Source organism: Cydia strobilella, chromosome 7, assembly GCF_947568885.1.
Source record: "Cydia strobilella chromosome 7, ilCydStro3.1, whole genome shotgun sequence".
Lineage (NCBI taxonomy): Eukaryota > Metazoa > Arthropoda > Insecta > Lepidoptera > Tortricidae > Cydia > Cydia strobilella.
Genome location: NC_086047.1, coordinates 1,883,285 through 1,905,119, shown reverse-complemented (window position 1 = coordinate 1,905,119; position 21,835 = coordinate 1,883,285). Strand labels below are relative to the sequence as shown.

The 21,835-nt window shown below is 37.8% G+C and overlaps 2 protein-coding genes and 1 pseudogene across 2 annotated transcripts; 1 reads left to right on the top strand and 2 right to left on the bottom strand.

Annotated features, from left to right (window-relative positions):
* Positions 1–220: 220 nt before the first annotated feature.
* Positions 221–926, bottom strand: LOC134742768 (uncharacterized; annotated as a pseudogene).
* Positions 927–4,886: 3,960 nt separating this feature from the next.
* On the bottom strand, positions 4,887–5,259 carry LOC134742704 (uncharacterized). The gene has a single exon (XM_063675893.1). It carries the CDS (start codon positions 5,203–5,205, stop codon positions 4,921–4,923), a length of 285 nt encoding a protein of 94 aa, XP_063531963.1. The 5' UTR covers positions 5,206–5,259; the 3' UTR covers positions 4,887–4,920.
* Positions 5,260–7,254: 1,995 nt separating this feature from the next.
* LOC134742765 (uncharacterized) lies at positions 7,255–21,834 on the top strand. Its single transcript, XM_063675952.1, has 3 exons — positions 7,255–7,268; positions 7,596–8,432; positions 18,712–21,834. Exons 1-3 carry the CDS (start codon positions 7,266–7,268, stop codon positions 21,832–21,834), a joined length of 3,963 nt encoding a protein of 1,320 aa, XP_063532022.1. The 5' UTR covers positions 7,255–7,265.
* Position 21,835: the final 1 nt, after the last annotated feature.

Below are 21,835 nucleotides of genomic sequence, written 5' to 3'. Positions count from 1 at the left end.
TTTGCTTCCCGTGGATCTTTAGGCATGAAGATTAGTTACGTGGTTTTCTACGCAAAATATTTAATCTTTCTGTGACTTTGGTCGAGACTATCTCGTATTAAAATAATTAATTTATAAATCCCGACGTTTCTAATACGAAGTTATGTCCGTAATGAAAGTAACCGATCCCGGTGGGTTTGCCGCTGGTCAAAAGTCATGAAAATGTATGTAGGCAAAAAACTTAAGTATGCTGGCTATAGAAGGATTCGATTTCAGAGAGAATCCCCGACCGGGAGGATATAACAGCCCCAACAGTTGTGGCCAACTTCGCCAGGTGGCTTCTACCAAGGGACTGGACAAAAACTTCTGACCCCCGATTCTGCTCAATCGCTTGCTCAATGAAGCGTGTATTGGAGCACCGGAGATCACGTCGTACTAGTTTGCCAATCTTCTTGTTTAGAGCCCGTCGCTGTGACTAAGTGGCAGGTGGGTCTTCCTGTCGTTCCTTCGTGAGCCTGAGGGTTTCCTCCGAAAGTTTTGACCTCCCGGCTTTACGCTGTCCTTCACAAAATTTCGTACCTCCGTCCCTGAGGATTCCAACCACATTTTTAAGGGTCTGGTTTATGTCAACGGCATTTGTGCTTTCCACGCCAGCGAATCGGTTCTCCAGGTTCGACTGGAATGTTTCAGATCCTACCATGGTTTGGAGCAGGCTAGGTCGGAGCCTGGACTTCATCAAACGGACACGTTCGAGCTTATAGTTTATATTCAGAGAGCTTCTAACAAGTCGGTGATCACTATACCGGTGTTGATCACTGAGTCGTCTCTGAATATAATATATGCTTTTTGTCGGTTATGATGAAATTGATCTCATTTTTTGACATAGTTTCGGGGCTCCGCCATGTCCACTTCCTTTTGGGCTTTTTCTTGAAGAACGAATTCATCAAGAAAAGTCCCTCTCTCGAGGAAGTTGACAAGCATTAAATTTGCCCCCTATAATTCCAGCTACCAAAACCATGGGCTACTACTACCGACTCGCTGCAATTCTGTACTCCCACTTTAGCGTGTGAAGCCAGAAGAGGCTTTTAATAAATATTTTTTAATTTGCGAGTATTTTATTTTTTTAATACACAATTACCTTGTTCAGATCAAAAGATTATCCTCTGTTTTTATTACGGATTTTTATAGCAAAACTCGTAACTCCCGATTAGTTTTCTAAAATTTTCAAGAAAAACTCGTAACTCCAAATTGTCCAGGTTCAGGTGACTCAAAATAAAATATGTTTTTAAAAATCTGACGGCTAAATTTAACATAACATTACGTAAAAAAATATTAAGTAAGTCTTCATGCAAAATTTTTGGTAATGAAGTTTTTTGTGCCTCCTGTAAAATTTGGTCAGATTGAGTTACGAGGTTTGCGATTTAGGCCGACGATAGGCTTTTTTTAGCTTTTGCGGCAAAACGGTTGCTTGAGCACTGCAATCTACCGGATATCATACATCTATTTGACATTCATTAGTTAATATCAAAGTTATTGATTTTCAAGTTAATAGGAGGATAGAATTTACAGTATGGTTGTATTCGAATGTACTTACTACCATTATGGTAGTCAGTAACATTTCTCAAAGTAGGTATATAGTTACTTTTTTTTTTTTTTTTATTACAAAAAGGCAAGCATTTGACCGCAATCTCACCTGATGGTAAGTGCCGATGCAGTCTAGGATGGATCATGCTTACCTAAAAGATGTCTATTCACTCTCGATTTAAAAAGATCCAAGTTATAGTGGACTGGTAATATATTTGCAGGAAGTGAATTCCACTCCTTAGCCGTTCGCATGATAAAGCTGGATGCATAGCGCTTAGTACGAATCAGTGGCAGAGTAACGACGTAAGGGTGAAACGCAAGTCCGCGTCTAGTCCCACGGTGGCAGAATGGAGATGGGGGGATTAAATTATGTAATCCCATCGCACACTCCCCGAAATGTATCCTGTGGAACACCGATAAACAAGCTACCTTTCTACGGTGTTCAAGGCTCTGCATTCAGCCTCTACTAATCCCGCATCTCCAATAAGCTTCCTAGCGCGTTTGTCTATGGAATCTAAGGCGGCTAACTGATATTTGGCGGATCCATCCCAAAGGTGGCTGCAGTACTCCATACACGACCGGACTTGAGCTACGTAAAGCTGAAGAAGCTGCCCCGGTGTGAAGTACCGCTTGACCTTAAAGTGTCGTATTTAATGTAAGTAGTTAGTAGCCGCAACATTTCGATATTTTCTCTAGGATTCCCACGTTACCGGCTGAGTCTAGTGTACTCATTGTACTGCTTCTCTTGGAATGCAAATTTCTTGAGATAAATATATGTATTTTGAATTTTTTGGATTTTTTTTAATAGGGCAAAATTTTGCCTTCGTAAATTTGGTAACTAGGTAAAGAAAATCGCCTTTACTAAAAAAACCTGCCTATTTCAATAACCTCCCAGAAAGGTGGGCCAAAATGATTACTGAGAGGGACCTACAAAACACCATAAATGGTGCAGGCAGACCGAAAATGGCTGGACGACTTGGACGCAATCCACCGAAATGGTGGGAAAATGCCAACGACAGGGCAATCGAGACTTAGGTAGGCTTATATAATATATATATATATATATATATAATTTCTCCGTAGTACCTACATTCTGTTGAGATTGATTTAATATTTAATGAATAATCCTACCATTATATCAATTGGAGTCCGGGAGACCATGAAACTAAAGAACAGCTCATGAAGTGTCGTCATAAAACGATTTTAAGGAGTTGCCAATTTGATGTGGTTTCATGATGTGTGAAAGCCCCCAAAAGCTCTTAAGAATATCTCAAAATTCTCATATAAACATTTCCTATAGGTTTATGGTAACGCATACTTTTATTTATTTATTTATTATTATTCGGAGATCCAACAGCTGTTAACATGTCTATAGGTTTTATAAATATGATACAAAAAGCCAATTACAGGTTCTCACCAGTAGCTACATATTAAGAAAAACAATTGGTGGTTAGCACTATTGCACGATTCCTACATTTTAACGCCAAAGCTATAGTAAACTTATAATTCGAAATTAACTAAAGAAGATACACAAGAGAAAAAGAAAAATTACAGCACAATGAAATTACAATACTTTCTATTCTTATATCAAGAAATAAAACCACAATAAACTAGGAAGAAATTTGTATTGAACTAGCATGCATTTTTATTTCATAATTATTGAAGCTAACAATAAATAGGTACAGATACAAATTACAAAACACATATTCCGCTTAAATAATTGTAAATGCACCTATTTATTATAGTCTAGGAACCTAAAAACTAAACTACCTGTATAACTTGTATAATAAGTTCTATAAAAACTCTTAGGATTCTTAGGATTGTTATAAGTGAAAGTAGGGGAAAATTTTAAGTTGTTTATTAAAGGAGGAAGCGTTATATTGGGCAACGAGATGGAGGATAATGAAGACGTTGATGGTAACATGGAAGATAACGATGATATGGTGGGTAAGGATGGTATTGAGGGCAAAAAGGATAATAAGGATGGTAATGTAGGTAAAAAGGAGAACCAATCAGAGAAGCCGCGATTTCTTTGACAGATAATTATTAAATTTGCAAGCTTTGAGTCCGCATTTGTTTCTTTTGCTTCTAGCACCAATTCTTTGTGATTAAATTGCTGGTAATTTTCTTTAGCTACAGACGTATCCAATGTTGCAATAGGAATGAACTGGGCTGGGTATGTTATAGAGATGTATGGAGGTACTGCTATACGGGTTTCTGCTGTTGGTAGTTCTTCCAAAATAGTTGGAGCTGCCTTCGCAATCCCAACGAAACACAGAGTCAAGAGTAACATCTGAAATAACGACATTGTTATTTTAAACCGATTAAAATAACAAGATTATGACGAAAGTCGAAGTATTTCTTGAGACATTACCTTAACGTGGGTGCAAATGAATATGCAATGAATTTGTAGATAAGTGACACTTTAACTTATAGTAGCCGCTCATTTGATTACATTTTACTTAGTAAGGAAATAACCAATAATTAATCAGTCTTACAAATAGGTACTAGTTTTCATTTCTGCTTAACCAATAGGGCATTTGACGTAAAATGTGCATAATAATAATAATTTCCTATTTATAAGCCTCACTCTCATCACTCTTGTTTCGTTACTACCTATACTTTTATGGTTTTTTTTTATATAGGAGGCGAGAAATCGCCTGATGGTAAGCCATTACCGTCGCCCATAGATACTTGCAACACTATAGAGCTTACAAGTGCGATGCCGGGATTAAATTTGGTAGTGCACTCTTTTCTTGAAGGTTTTGAGGTCGTATAGGTCCGGAAATACCGCGAGCGACAGTTTATTCGACAGTTTAGCTGTGTTTTGTTTGTATAAATAAATAGGGATGATTTAAAGTATTTTAAAGCAAAGATCTAAGTCTCTCAGTCTAAGGAAAAAAAGTGCCTCGAAAATCACGTAAATTTGATTCTCGATCAGATGGCGCCACTAGTTTTGGCCTACTTTCGTATAGAGGGCGTTGACGGTTTCGTTTGTTATTTATAATTTTAACCCGTGAAAGAACATGGGTCAAAATCATATAAAAATTATTAATGCAAATAAAAAAATCATTTATCCATATTTAAATACATTTTAACGTATTTTTATAAATCTTCGTTTTTAGTTTTAAAGTATGTCGATAGATGGCAGTGAATTTACTGTGGTTACAAAATTTACTATGACAGTACCGCTCTATCTTATTATATCCCCTTTGTTTTGTTTTATTAAAAAAAAAAACAATATTGAGACTACACGTTTATTCACTGACACAGCTTTCATTATTCAAAACCGTAAAATATAAGTTTGTAATTTAAATAACGAACGTTTTCAAACGGTTCTGAATTTGAAAAGCAAAATCAAGCGGTCGACTCCTCAACCTGGTAGCCATCAAGACCGGCGGTGTATTTGGTGATGCGGGTCTTGCCATCGTCGCCGATGTACGAGGTCTCTCCCTCGGTGATAAGGACATGTCCGCCGCTGGGGGAGGGGATCAGGCGGCCTCTCTCGGAGACCACGGTGCCCTCGGCCGTGACGTAACGGAGCGCGTACTGCCCGAATTCGTCGTGGATCTCCTCATGTTGGAGCGCAGGGAGCGCGCGAAGGGACGCTGCAGCCTCGAGAGGGCTACGAGGGACTCCCATGGCTAGGGAGACGGCCACTAAGCATGACAGGATGATGAACTGTAAAGTATAGAGGACAACATTTTAAATCGGAATAGGCGCTTAGAAAGCATTGTAACTGAAATTTGCCAAACGCCGACGTTACTCTCATGTTTGAATTATATTTTCAAAGGTTAGTTAATAAAGGTATAGTATATTTTTACATAATTGGGTCATTAAGGGGTTATGGTTCTAACTTGTATTTTTGAAAAAGTTAATATCAATTTTATGAACGCCAAAAAACTACAACTTAAATGATTAGTGCATTTATCAAAAGTTTACATTTTGTCTCTGGAACAAATCTTTCGGGAAATGGATTTTTTTATCATTATAGGGACCTAACCCTGCCAATAAATAACCGTTACAAATTTTAGCTATATACGTCAAACGATCTTTGAGAAAAACGCATTTGACCTTTTGCAAGACCGAAGTGATCCCATAAGTGTTCCGTGAACAAAGTTTTGTACCGAGCATTAATACTTACGGTGTTCATGTTGAATGCTCAGTTAACGCGAAAGCCGACTGGTGTCAAATACAATGTAAACGTTAGCTTAAATACAAAAATTATGTCATAATCTGCTAATTACAAACTCGTACTTCTACCTAAACATCCGCATTGATGCAAAGGTTCTGATTCGAAACAATAACTTGAAATTAGGGTTCCGTGCAAGTTACCTTGTATTCCAAACGTGTCTTGATTTTTATCTTATTTGTTTTTATGTAACTTCACATCTGTAACTTTAACAAAAAAATTAACAAATTAAACCTGATTACCGGGTGGCCTGAAAATATGTTGTAAAATTTTTGCTGCTGCATGTTTTTTGATAATTATAACAAACGTTTGCGTTTGTGTATGAAATCTAAAAATCAAATGATTTTGAAAATGCTACGTTTTGTTTTAATAGAAGAATAGAATAAGAATAAAGAATAAAGATCATTTATTTTCAGCTAAAGGTTACAGACATTCCAGGGGTCTCCGCACTAGGCAGTGCCTATAAAAAGCTTGCAGTTTAGATTATTTATTATATTTTGGAAAAGACGTGTAATTAGGAAAAATAATCCAGTTTTATTAAGAAATTGACTTAGTCAACGTATTTTATTCCCACAAATCCCACAATTGTTACCTTCTGGATTTAACTTACCGATTATCATTAGGTATCTTAAGGTATTAGCAAAGATATATAATTCCGTAATAAATGGATACAGTCTAAGGAAAAAACGTGCCTAGAAAATCAAGAAAATTTGATTCTCGTTCAGAGGGCGCTACTAGCTTTGGCCTACTGTCGTATAGATGGCGTTGACGGTTTCGTTTGTTATTTAACAATTTTAACGCATATCAGTGAAAGAACATGGGTCGAAATCATAAAAATAATTAATGCAAATAAAAAAAAAATCATTTATCCATATTTAAATAGATTTTATCGTATTTTCATAAATATTTATTTTTAGTTTTAAAGTGTGTCGACAGATGGCAGTGAATTTACTGGGGTTACAAAATTTACTATGACAGTACCGCTCTAGTATAAGTTACTCTATGGTATTAGGTAGGTCTATTTATAAATAAATGTTACACCTGGGAACTACAGCTGTCAAAAGTAAACATTGTCTATTTAGGTATTACCTACTAGATTAATATAAGAATCTTACTTAGCATTAAGTTAAATATTGAGTGTCAAATATTTTCTGATAGAACGGTTCTCAAAATAAATATTATCTGGAGTTGTGATATCAATTTATTCCTTTGTACGGAACCCTTTTCCTCCAGACTTACATAATATCCAAGAGCTAGTATAATACGTTAATATACTTGTTAAGTACTTTAGTAATTAAGCGCATATCTTGCATTTTGTACACACATAGAAGGTGAGTGTTAAAAGGTGATTAGTGCAAAACTATTGATGAATAATTAGCGCACAGGTTTGACGTGATAGCCCGAATTTCCCAAGAAACGTGAACTACTAAAAGTTATACCGGTATAAATGCAAGTACTTTTTACTTTCAATCATTACTTAGTTTTTGCCGATTATCAAACTACTGTGATTATGGTAAGTTCTCTTTTTGAATTAAAAAAAAGTTACATTACTCTTTGACTTCATGTACCTACAGTCAAAAACAAGTGTGATGTACCTAAACACCTAGGCATATTTCTATTTAGAGTTGAACCAACGAAAGTCTGCAACGATTTAAATAGCACACGCAGTGCGTTTTTTTTAAATGTCAAACTTCTATAAAATTATGACATATAAATAACACTTGCACTTCGTGTGTTATCAAAATCGTTCCAGACTTTTCTTGGTCTAATTCTAACAGAACACATTTTTCGCACATAATGTCGCCATATCCTCAACTAATTTTATTATTGTTTCTTCCAGATTTCAAAAACAGTATTACTGTTTGTCTTTGGAGCGACCATAGCGTCGGCCCAATTCATGCCAAGACTGCTGAGGCCCACACCCTACGATATGTCCCTAATGCCATATCTGCGCTCAAATGGCTGTCCCTCAGGCCCTGCTTTAGCGCCCGTCATCTGCCAATTCATGCAGCCAAACCTAGGACTCTTCAAGCCACAACTAATCAAGCCTTCAACTTACATCCCACCGCTAATCGTCGAGAAGTGCGACAAGCCTGAATTGGAAATCAAATTTCCAGCACGTGAGCCTATAGTAATTCCAGAAGCGCCTATACTGCCACCAATCACGCTCCCGAAATTCCCGGTACCTATGATCCCAGAGCCTATACCGATGCCTATTGTGGAGCCCTGTGAGCCTGCTCCAATCACGATTTCGTCGGCTGTGAGCGTTCCTGTTGCGCCTGTATTGCCGCCGCTAGCGATGCCTGCTTTGCCTGAGATTGTTGAAAATCATGGAGCTGATATATCAGAGACGATGGGGAATGAAATCGACTGTCCAGCTATGCTGGTTCCAGAGGCCATTCCTGGGTCAATTATTAAGCCTTTTACCATCCCGCCAGCCCCTGTGCTCCCCCCAGCGCCTCTCCCCGAAATTCCTTACCACGTAGAAATCCCTGTACCGATAGCGCCATCGATGATCATTGAAGAACCTTGCATTACAGATGTAGTACCTGAACCTGTGCGATTCCCGATTGTTCCTATGCCACTACCAGAACCTGTGCCAATGCCGATCTTTCCTGTGCCTGAACCAACCATAGTTGCTGATCCTTGCGAGCCTGCACCAGTGGCGAAATGGCCTGTACGTTCAGCAATCACAATGCCTGTCTTCCCTGCACCAGCGACTGGGCCGGTCTTGTTCCCTACTCACAACATTTTCGTGAACCGAAATGTTGTGCTTTCATCATTACCGTACAATCCGTACATGCGTCGCATTTAAGGTCCCAGTTTGAGATTAATAAATTGAAAAGTGAAATGCTTATTGTTTTAATTTTGCTTACCTAGTTTTCACTAAAATAGATTTTACTGAAAATTTACATTAGTTTAAACTGGTTTTCACTGAGGCCTTATTGAAAACGAAAAACTACTTTTAACTAAGTAGTGAAAATGCGTTTTCACTGAGGCGATACGGAAAACTAGTTTTAACTACTCTCACTAAAAACGTTTTTTGTAAATGTAACTATAAAGGAATTTGGCGATTTCTAACAAAGACGAATCGCACGGTGGTTAATAGGTAATATTTATTATGTTATTACAACAACGAATTTAAGAGATAAAATGAAACAAATAATATACCACAAAAAAAAATTAAAATAAGGCACAAAAAAAAAGTTAGTCAAAAAGATCAAATAAAATTAATAAAAATAAAATATTACAGGCGCAAATTAGGTACACACTACATCGTATTACTAGAATCGCATATATAAGTACTATATATCCTTAGACTCATTGCAAATTGGCAGTTTAAAAAATCAATAGTATAGGACATATTAATTTCTTTTATTTTGAAATCAAAGGAAACAGAAGAAATGCAACTGTTCCAATTGAAAAAGGTTTAAATTGCATTAAAGTAAATAGTTAGTACAGTCGCCATCTGTTTGTTCAGATATTTTTGAGCACTTTTTGTTTATTTATGTATTTAAAAATTTAAATCAGGCAACAAGGCGCATATTACAAATACCTTACAGACTAACATAAGAGTTAGATTAAGAAAAGTCTGCAGCGATTGTGATAGCATACGCAGTGCAAGTGTTATTTTCAAAGTCAAACTTCTATGAAATGATGACGTATAAATAACACTTGCACTGCGTGTACTATATACTTTTCTTGGTCTAACTCTATGCATTTTATAAACATAAAAACTAAATACTACACAGCACTACACTGGGCGCTCCAATACCTATATCTGATGGCGGTTGTACTATGGGCCTTAGGAGGCTATGGTGTAGCAGATATGGGGCATTTCTGCTACACCATAGCCTCCTAAGGCTATATTTGAACTCAAGACTGTTTGGTTACCTCAGTAAAATATTATATGTGGTATTTTCTATAAAAAGGGACCTTATTGTCGATGACGCTTACGCCATTATAAACGATGCTCCGATGTAAATACAATGCCGCGCGACGCTGTGCGGCGTAAGCGCCGTCGACAATAAGGTCCCTTTTTATAGAAAATACCACATTTATGTTTCGTGTGGCGTTTTCTAATCAACGATCGTCAGCTTGGCTAACCCCCAGGCTTTGCTCGATAAGCGACAATTGCGTCTTCAGGGAAAACTGCCCCCGCCCTACGTGAATGTAAATAAAAGGTTACAGGTCCATTTGACCGCAGTTTTTCCAGTAAGGAAAGAAATAGATAATTGGGTAGGTAGTTGATAGTTTTTTTATGGTATCAGTCGATCAGGTTTGTTTTGAGGATCAAATGTCTGTATGGGACCCATTGTCTTAAAGCAATACAAAAGTCACAAATGATGGTCAAAGTCTGGCATCGCCACTTTACCACAGGGCGGACACCAAAAATCACTTTGTATGAGCAAAGAAGATAGAATAAGATAGAGCGGTACTGTCATAGTAAATTTTGTAACCACTGTAAATTCACTGCCATCTATCGACACACTTTAAAACTAAAAATGAAGATTTATAAAAATACGTTAAAATGTATTTAAATATGGATAAATTATTTTTTTATTTGCATTAATTATTTTTATATGTTTTTGACCCATGTTCTTTAACGGATATGCGTTAAAATTATAAATAACAAACGAAACCGTCAACGCCCTCTATACGAGAGTAGACCAAAGCTAGTGGCGCCATCTGATCGAGAATCAAATTTTCGTGATTTTCGAGGCACGTTTTTTCCTTAGACTGTATCCATCTATTACGGAGTTATATCTATCTTTGGTATGAGTAAGTTGCTTAAAAATAGTACTAGACCTGTACCGCTGGCTATATTTTGACCCCTAGGTTATAAAAATATTAAAGTCAATTCTGTTTTCGCTTATGAATACTTTGTTAAGATGTAAATCTTACATTTTGTTTTGTGTCATATATATAATTTGCTTTTCTAGTAATTTGTTATTTTGTGGTAATTATTTTTTATTTTGAATTATTTTAGAGAAAAAAATATTCGAGAGAAAACATGTAACTGTGTTGCATTTAGGATAGTGTTTTTAGTGTGAAAACATAGTTTGTGTCAATTACGTCCACTGCAATCTGATACTATGTCATAATATTCTAAGACACAAAAAAAATTAGAGTTAAAAAAAATTACTTAGGTCGAATTTAATCGTTTAAATAGGTCCATTAAATGATTTTGTGTCTTATTAAGGCATAGCTTCATAAGATATTTGATGATTTTGTTGTAACAGGCTGTCACCGTTACAAAAGAATATTAAAGATATTAGAGTTTACATCTTATTAATTTGAAATGCGGGATAAATAAGATGTATGAATTTGTGTCACTTGCATCCACTGCATAAACAAATATTACAAAAATATTATTTGAGTTCAAACGAAGCTAGCGGGCGGTCTGAATGGGCAACGGAGGCCGTGCAGGGTGGGGCCGCGGCGTGACCTTGCCGTACGCAACGCATGTTTACTTCGCCTGTGCGCCAAATTAACGCAACTTATTCAAAGAAGTTACGCAAACAACACAACAACAAGCAACAAGCAAGCAAAGAATGCGTCGAATTATCTTTTACCTATTTAAAACTTATAGATATTGTACAATGTCACCATTATGCAAAAGAACTGTAAGTACATGTTTGATTTGCGAGCGAGCTGGCAACATTGCGCAGGGAAATCTTAAAAATATCGCGTTTACGTGAACGCCACATACATTTGTGACAGTGATAGGGAAAAGGTACCACTAAAGTAAAATTTGGTTATTAATACCGTGACTTTCTTTCATTTTTTGAGAAAAAAAATCGCTATTTATGCAACAAGTGCGGAAATCATCTTTACGCACGTGTATCATACAATGTTTTACTATGCATTGTGCGAGTAAAAAAAAAACATATCATGGCAAATAAGTTTAATTATTAAAAGGAGTGTTTTAAATCGACACGAGTTGCGAATTACCTATTCGCACGTGTATCGTACGTTTTACAGTACATATGGCCCTTTAAACTTTCGACATATGCACGGTAAGTGCTCTTTTCCGCACTAGTGCGAGAAAGTAGCGAGTATGTACTGTAAAAAAAAAATGAAAACAAAAAGCACTAGTGCGGAAAAGCAGTACTTTCCGCACGATATGGCTCCGTAGGAAACGCACTTTTCGAGCACATGCATTGTAAAAAAAAATATAGGACTGTATCTCCTAAACCATGCGTCGTAGCGCAAAAATAATAAAATTTTCGTTCCCCTTTATGTAACCCAAAAGTAATACATGAAAAATACAATGAAAAAAAGAAACAAAATCTTTATAGGGCTGTATTAGCTGTATCTCCTAAATCGTGCATCGTAGCGCAAAAATAATCAAATTTTCGCTTCCCTTTAAGAAGCCCCTAATTAAGATTTAAAAACGCAAAAAGAAAAAAAAGAGGAAAAAATCTTTATAGGGCTGTATCTCCTAAACCGTGTGTCGTAGCGCAAAAATAAACGTTTCGGTCCCGTTTATGTAACCATTAATTTATATTTAAAAAAAACGCAATAAAAAAAAACAAAAAAAAAACTTTTTAGAGCTGTATCTCCTACACCGTCGTAGCGCAAAAATAATCAAATTTTTGTTCCCCTTTATGGAACCCCTAACTAATATACAAAAAACACAATGAAAAAAAAAAAAAAAACAAAAAAAAAACTTTATAGGGCTGCATCTTCTAAATCGTGCATCGTAGCGCAAAAATAATCAATTTTTCGTTCCCCTTTAAGAAACCCTTAATTAATACTTAAAAAAAAACAAAAAAAAACAGGAAAAAATCTTTATAGAGCTGCATCTCCTAAACCGTGCATCGTAGCACAAAAATAATCAATATCCGTTCCCCTTTAAGAAGCCCCTAATTAAGATTTAAAAACGCAAAAAAGAAAAAGAGAAAAAAATCATTTTAGGGCTGTATCTCCTAAACCGTGTGTCGTAGCGCAAAAATAATAAAATTTTTGTTCCCTTTTAAGAAACCCCAAAGTAATAACAAAAAACGCAATGACAAAAAAAAGAAAAAAAAAAACAATAAAAAAAACTTTAGGGATGTATCTCCTAAACCGTGCATGGTAGCGAAAAACAATCAAATTTTCGTTCCCCTTAAGAAGCCCTTAATTAAGATTTAAAAACGTAAAAAAGAAAAAAAAACTATATAGGGCTGTATCTCCTAAACCGTGCGTCGTAGCGCAAAAATAATCAACTTTTCGGTCCCTTTTATGTAACCATTAATTTATACAAAAAAATCGCAAAAAAAAGAGAATTTTTTTTATAGGGCTTGATCTCCTAAACCATGCGTCGTAGCGCAAAAATAATTAAATTTTCGTTCCCCTTTATGAAACCCCAAAGTAATATACAAAAAACACAATGTAAAAAAGAAAAAAAGAAAAAAAACAATAAAAAAAACTTTATAGGGCTGTATCTCCTAAACCGTGCGTCGTAGCGCAAAAATAATCAAATTTTCTTTCCTCTTTATTCAACCCATAATTTATATTAAAAAAAAAAAACGCTTTCACTAAACTGCTGTAACTCGGAAACTTAGAATCCACAAAGGGGACTTTACTAAATTATGACACATATTAAAGCCTGACCAGTAATATATGATCATTGTCAAGAGGGCGCTGTTCATTCTCATGTATAGGGTGACAGTTCAGTATAGTATGAAAAAATATTGTATTTAATGAACATCATCATCATTGTAATTAATGTTGCTTGCCACGCTTAAACATAACAAAAATCACAATAAATTGCGTCTTAAAATAAACTTAAAAAGTCTACTAAAAATCGAAACAAAAGTAATTTTTAAGTCGCTGATGTGACATTCTCAATCAAAAGGTAGGTACCATTTTGTCGTTTACCATAAAGACGAAATTTGATTATATCTTTATACAAATAACCTGTCAGAGAAAGTGGTACCTTTTGATTAGGAACGTCACAAATGTTGGTCAGTATGAGGAGTGCAGCCTACAGTTTATTTTTAATTATATTTATATACCTACTACGGTAAGATTGATAAGACAATGTAATTATGCCTCCGAATGAAATAAATACACTGTATCGCAAAACTAAGTGGCGAGACAGCTCATAATGCCATCTCTTTCACTCTTGGTTGGTCTTAACAAGGGTAAAGGAGATAGTATTAAGATCTCAGTCGCAAGCTGATATTGCGGCAAGTATAATAAGCACCCCACCCGCGTAGGTACCCTTCCCCGCGCACGCCCTTCTTGCTCAATTGAGTTTTATTTTGCCAGATAGTAAAAAAACCGTGGATCAAAATGACCCAAATTATGAATGATGTCTCAATGTGGTATTATAATATTGTAGACGTAAACTTAATAATATGTTTTTTTTTTGTGGCGGATACAGGGTGTTAATTAGAAAAATTTTTTTTTTAAATAAAAGCGGTGGATGAATTTGACACAGATTTGTTTGAATAACATATAACAATGTTCTGTAAAGTACAACACTTCACTTACCGACTCTAATATTTTTTTAGGCGTTTTAGGATCAATATTAGGTATTTATTAAATGCCATTATACCCGTGGATGAAAATGACACAAAATGCGTGTGTACGTCGGAAGCCACTTTGCCTTTACAGGGAAACAAAGAATTTCGTCTCTAATATTTTTTTTACAGAATGCTGATTGATAAAAGAAATACCTAAATTTCTACCTAAGCAAATACCTAGGATGACACAAAATATTATTTTTAGGTTTAGTATATGGTCTGGAAACTATATATAAAAAATAAGCAACATTAATATTCTTATAACCTCAGAAGTTATTGGTACAGGTCTATACTGAGCGGCCGACAAACGGCCGCCAATCTGGTGTCGCGGGGCGAGTTAATTCGAGTCAGGGCGGGACGGTGCGTGGCCGTTCTGTATGATAATACTATTACTTATTCTGTGACTACTGAGCAAACGCTCTAACACAAATAAATGGCAACACATTGTGACGTCACTGTGTCACTGTTTAGAGCCGCTTTGCTGAGAAGCCGTTCCGATGTATGGAAAACAAGGAAATTGCGATTTTGTCGGTGAAGTGCTGCGTTTATGTATATTATTGATATACAATATATTTTTTAAATAAAATGAAAGGAATGGTACCGTTGTTATTTTCCCATTTAAAAGTTTAAAAAATGTTTTTTTATCGAAATTTTATGTCAACATCAGAAGATAATAGTTATTTACGATACAAGTGTGGAAAAGAGGAAATTCGAAACGAGTGGCGATAAATTAAAACACGACCGCAGGGAGTGTTTTAAATCGACACGAGTTGCGAATTACCTATTCGCACATGTATTGTACAACGTTTTACAGTACATATGGCCCTTTAAACTTTTGACATGTGCACGAAAAGTGCTCTTTTACGCACTAGTGCGAGAAAGTAGCACCATATGTACTGTAAATTATTATTATCACATAACTGAGAATAATGAAAACAAAATATGTGTAGAATTAAAGTTACAATAAATCATTATGTTCATTAAATAAAAATTACATTAGAAATAATTATGCCAAGATTAAAAGATCATGTCATGTAAGTAATTAGTAGGTACATAGGTAGTCATAGTTTGGGAACAATTAGTTATTGCATTTGTCAAAGTCGAATAATTGCATAACAGTATAAAAAGTTCTATCAATTAGCCATTTTTGTTAATAAACATATTCGTACTGTCTAATACAGGATTTCTTAAACTTTTTGCAGTCACGGACCATTTTCACAATTTAAACAATTCCACGGACCCCGATCAAAAAATATTTTAGGAAAATAATAAAAACCCACATTCCTATTTAAAAATTTACTTTTATTATAAGTTTCATTACACTTAAGTAGGTCTCGTCAAACTTGCCATACAATATTTTCTAATAAGTATGTTTACAGTCATGCAAGTAACTGACCTACTGCGGACCCCTGATAAACATGCTACGGACCCTAAGGGGTCCGTGAACCCCACTTTAAGAAACCCTGGTCTAATATTTTGATGTCATTAGGCAGCGCATTATAAATCTTAGGACCTAAGACATGCATGGTCTTTGAAGACTTGCTTATTTAGTCTGTGGGGTGCTGATAGTAGTCGTTCCTTGCTTCCTAAACGAGTGCGTGTGAGTTTGTTGGTAACAAAAGTGTGTTTATGTGCGTGTACGTACTGTACATGTTTAGCTATGTTGACAGGGCCTGACTTAGAGTTGTTACCGCCCTAGGCTGACTATGTATATCCGCCCCCCGCTTGTCTTAACTCAGAGCCGCCGCCGCGCCCCCTTGCGCGCCCCCTTGGTCCTTGCGCCCTAGGCTTTAGCCTTATTAGCCTGTGGGTAAATCAGGCCCTTTATGTTGAATATATATACACTGGTGTATGTAGAGTAGATACTATTAGCGTAAGGAATACCCCTTCACTAATTACTTCAGTAATACATGTCATTGCTAAACCCAGAAGGCATATCATAGGTCTATTTTTAAATGTACACTTAATAGCGATAAAAATTAATCATTTTGTAAAGAATTTCCACAAAATATTTTAATTGAATAATATCCGCATAGCAGAAAGTTATTAGTCTTAATTGCTTTCAAACCCTCAAAATAATATAATACGTATTAGTTTTAGGATACCGTACCCAAAGGGTAAAAACGGGACCCTATTACTAAGACTCCGCTGTCTGTCTGTCTGTTCGTCTGTCACCTGGCTGTATCTAACAGTGATAGCTAGACAGTAGAAATTTTCACAGATGATGTATTTCTGTTGCCGCTATAACAACAAATACTAAAAACAGATTAAAATAAATATTTAAGTGGGGCTCGCATACAACAAACGTGATTTTTTTGCCGTTTTTGCGTAATGGCACGGAACCTTTCGTGCGCAAGTCCGACTCGCACTTGGCCGATTCTTTTCTATCGAGTGAAAGTCAAAAAATCAGGATTCCAGTCGATGAAGTCACAGATGTAGTGCCTAATTGTTTTCCGTCGTATTTTCTCGGTAACGTTCGTATTTGTCATGCTACTTCAGTCCCCCTCAGTACTTTTTGTTCCGAGACTGACTGAAATAGCAAGATTAGACACGTTCGTACGTTTCCGTGAAAACACTATTGAAAATAATTATGCACTTACATCTGTACTTGAGAAAGACTAAGATTGCTAATAACTTATTAGTAATAAGATTTTTGGTGGTAGGTATTGTGATCTAAAAAGTGCTACGATTTTTCAAAACTCCGCTCTCTGAACCTACGGCGCCTTAAAATTTCGAGTCATCCGTGTTCTCCAAATGAATATTTATCAGACAATGTTTATAGTCTTCGTTTAATTTTATTACTAGTTCGTATTTTTGAATTCTACAATTAATTAATGTTAAAGTTAATGTTCTTTACCTGCTTCTGCTGGCTAATTACTTCATATCTTATTTTTTCGCTTATTTAAATAAAAACTAATAAATAAAATTATTTATTTCTTAATCATTTTGAGAAATAAACAATTTCATTTATTATTTTGAGGGTACCGGGTAAAGGTAAAGGGTAAAAACGGGACCCAATTACTAAGACTCCGCTGTCCGTCTGCCTAATATCTGTCTGTCACCAGGCTGTATCTCATGAACCGTGATAGCTAGACAGTTGAAATTTTCACAGATGATGTATATATATTTATTTGCCGCTATAACAACAAATACTATAAAGTACGAACCCTCAGTGCGCGAGTCCTACTCACACTTAGCCGGTTGTTTATTAAATACAACGTTAACAATACAATTATGTACTACAAATTACAAACTGTAACGGAACCCTTCTCGCAAATATTATATTTATTATTAAAGTATTTAGCAGCATTCATACGTATTTATTTACCAGCTCATTAAGCGACTGGTTCCGAAACATAGGTACTGATTTTAATCGATTCGTCAACTCGACGATTGAAGTATAAATTGATGCAACTTGTTTTATCTAACACCATTTCCAAGCTAGTTGTCTCACAATAAACTACAGGATCATGGTAAATACAATTGTTTTTATAAATACATATTCCTACCAAATTAAAATAATTATCTAGAGCAATGTTAAATCAGAAAGTATATAAACTTTTTTTACTTAGAGGAAGCCAATCTAAAATAATAATTTTAAAAACTGTAATAGATGTCATATAATAAAAAAAAAGTAACGAAGCCCTCCAGTCGTGAAGGCCGGATTCGAACCGGCGTCTTTAGCTATCGCGGCTAACGCCATGAACCCCTAGGCCACCTCGCCACGGCTCGCAATAATTTTAATTTATTTAATTAGTTTAAAACATATTTGCAGATTAACAGCAACACTCTTAATTACACCTCTCGCGTCGGATGATGGTCCATATGACAGTTCATTTTTATAGTTCCGTACCTAAAGGGTAAAAACGGGACCCTATTACTAAGACTCCGCTGTCCGTCTGACCATCTGTCTGTCACCAGGCTGTATCTCATCAACCATGATAGCTAGACGGTTGAAATTTTCACAGATGAGGTATTTCTGTTGCCGCTATGACAACAAAAACTAAAAAGTACGGAACCCTCGATGGGCGAGTTCGACTTGCACTTGTCTGGTTTTTAAATGCAGTAGCCGTCATGTAGAGGTAAAATGTTTGAAGAAATTTTTTGGTATTTTATCACTAATTTATTTAGAAATGTAACGTTTAATTAATAAAAATACGGTAAAATAATACTTCTTCAATGAGTTATTATATTAAATTAAGCCCAACCAAAAGAGACTTGAATGAACGCTTATAGACACAATCATTTGACGCGAGAGGCATAGGGGACCTTAAGTACCTAGTTTCAGTAAGTTTTGAGCGTTTATATAACACAAAAGTGGCAAAAAAGGTCGCATAAAAAATGGCAAAAAAAAGAAACGCTCTTTTATGGATTGTTAGCTAACAGTGTAAACGATGGTACATAATATTTCATCGTCATGATTATTCTTAATTATTTCAGATCACGAAAGCGGCAATACTGTTCCTGTTTGGAGCAACATTAACATCAGCTCGATTTTTTCCTCGTATGGACATAGCCTTCAAGCCGTCTTTCAAATCCAATGGCTGCCCATCAGGTCCCGAACTAGCCCCAATAATTTGCAAATTTATGCAGCCAACGCTCTCACAGTTCAAGCCAGAGCTTATTGCGCCTACGACATACATCGCACCACTAGTAGTTGAAAAATGTGATAGACCGCAGTTGCAAATAGATGAACTGCCAGCAGCGATTGAAGAATTCAAACCTGTCGTGATTCCTGAGCCGCCGGTGCTGCCGCCAATGATGATCCCGAAGTTTCCCGTGCCCGTCATCATTGAGGAACCACCAGCATCCGTTCCTGAACCTGGTGAATGTGCAGACATAGATGTGAAACCTGAACCTGAAGATATTATTGAAATAAATTCAAATACTATTGAATTTGAACCTATCTCGGTGCCACAGCCTCCCGAATTACCCGTGTTTGTAATGCCAGAGATTCCCATTCACGCAGCGAAGCCCGCCGCGCCGTGCCTAGATGAGGCAATTCCAGCACAGATCCCTGCGTATATTGAGCCTCTAGCACCCCTGCCTGCCGCTCCAGAATTGCCAGATTTCGTAATGCCAGAGCTTCCCACAATTCAAGTGGCGGAACCAGCACCTTTTCCTGCTGCACCGTGCCTAGAAGATGAGCCAATTCCAGCGCCAATCCCCACTTACATTGAGCCAATCGCACCTGTACCAGCCGCTCCAGAGTTACCAGCTTTCGTAATGCCGGAACTCCCCGCAATTCAAGTAGCAGAACCAGCACCTTTTCCTGCTGCACCGTGCCTAGAAGATGAGTTAATTCCAGCGCCAATCCCCACTTACGTTGAGCCAATCGCACCTGTACCAGCCGCTCCAGAGTTACCAACTTTCGTAATGCCGGAACTCCCCGCAATTCAAATGGTAGAACAAGAATTACCCAAGTTTGTTGCACCGTGCCTAGAAGATGAGCCAATTCAAGCGCCAATCCCCGCTTACGTTGAACCACTGGTACCTGTACCTGCTGCCCCAGAATTACCAGCTTTCGTAATGCCACAGCTTCCCACAATTCAAGCGGCAGAACCAGCACCTTTTCCTGCTGCACCGTGCCTAGAAGATAAGCCAATTCCAGCTCCAATCCCCACTTACATTGAGCCAATCGCCACTGTACCATCCGCTCCAGAGTTACCAACTTTCGTAATGCCGGAACTCCCCGTAATTCAAATGGTAGATTTAGAATTACCAAAGTCTGCTGCACCGTGGCTAGAAGATGAGCCAATTCCAGCGACAATCCCCGCTTACGTTGAACCACTGTTACCTGTACCTGCTGCCCCAGAATTACCAGATTTCGTGATGCCAGAGCTTCCCACAATTCAAGCGGCAGAACCAGCACCTTTTCCTGCTGCACCGTGCCTAGAAGATGAGCCAATTCCAGCTCCAATCCCCACTTACGTTGAGCCAATCGCACCTGTGCCAGCCGCTCCAGAGTTACCAACTTTCGTAATGCCGGAACTCCCTGCAATTCAAATGGTAGATTTAGAATTACCCAAGTCTGTTGCACCGTGCCTAGAAGATGAGCCAATTCAAGCGCCAGTTCCCGCTTACGTTGAACCACTGGTACCTGTACCTGCTGCCCCAGAATTACCAGCTTTCGTAATGCCAGAGCTTCCCACAATTCAAGTGGCAGAACCAGCACCTTTTCCTGCTGCACCGTGCCTAGAAGATGAGCCAATTCCAGCGCCAATCCCCACTTACGTTGAGCCAATCGCACCGGTGCCAGCCGCTCCAGAGTTACCAGCTTTCGTAATGCCGGAACTCCCCGCAATTCAAATGGCAGAACTAGAATTACCCAAGTCTGTTGCACCGTGCCTAGAAGATGAGCCAATTCCAGCGCCGATCCCCGCTTACGTTGAACCACTGGTACCTGTACCTGCTGCCCCAGAATTACCAGCTTTTATAATGCCAGAGCTTCCCACAATTCAAGCGGCAGAACCAGCACCTTTTCCTGCTGCACCGTGCCTAGAAGATGAGCCAATTCCAGCTCCAATCACCACTTACGTTGAGCCAATCGCACCTGTGCCAGCCGCTCCAGAGTTACCAACTTTCGTAATGCCGGAACTCCCTGCAATTCAAATGGTAGATTTAGAATTACCCAAGTCTGTTGCACCGTGCCTAGAAGATGAGCCAATTCCGGCGCCAATCCCCGCTTACGTTGAACCACTGGTACCTGTACCTGCTGCCCCAGAATTACCAGCTTTCGTAATGCCAGAGCTTCCCACAGTTCAAGTGGCAGAACCAGCACCTTTTCCTGCTGCACCGTGCCTAGAAGATGAGCCAATTCCAGCGCCAATCCCCACTTACGTTGAGCCAATTGCACCGATGCCAGCCGCTCCAGAGTTACCAGCTTTCGTAATGCCGGAACTCCCCGCAATTCAAATGGCAGAACTAGAATTACCCAAGTCTGTTGCACCGTGCCTAGAAGATGAGCCAATTCCAGCGCCGATCCCCGCTTACGTTGAACCACTGGTACCTGTACCTGCTGCCCCAGAATTACCAGCTTTCATAATGCCAGAGCTTCCCACAATTCAAGCGGCAGAACCAGCACCTTTTCCTGCTGCACCGTGCCTAGAAGATGAGCAAATTCCAGCTCCAATCCCCACTTACGTTGAGCCAATCGCACCTGTGCCAGCCGCTCCAGAGTTACCAACTTTCGTAATGCCGGAACTCCCCGCAATTCAAATGGTAGATTTAGAATTACCCAAGTCTGTTGCACCGTGCCTAGAAGATGAGCCAATTCCAGCGCCAATCCCCGCTTACGTTGAACCACTGGTACCTGTACCTGCTGCCCCAGAATTACCAGCATTGCCGAAGATAAAAATGCCAGAACTTCCTATCAAAGTGGCATTTGAGGAGCCATGTGCACCAGCCGTTATGCCTCACCCGTTTTACCAAAAACTCTTCCCGAACTATGTTACAAGTTATAATACCCAACCAATTGGATCTACGCCGTGCGTGTTTTCAGATAATTTTAGACCTATGGAGAATATCGAAATCAAACCTACATCATTTTTGCCGTGTTCATAGA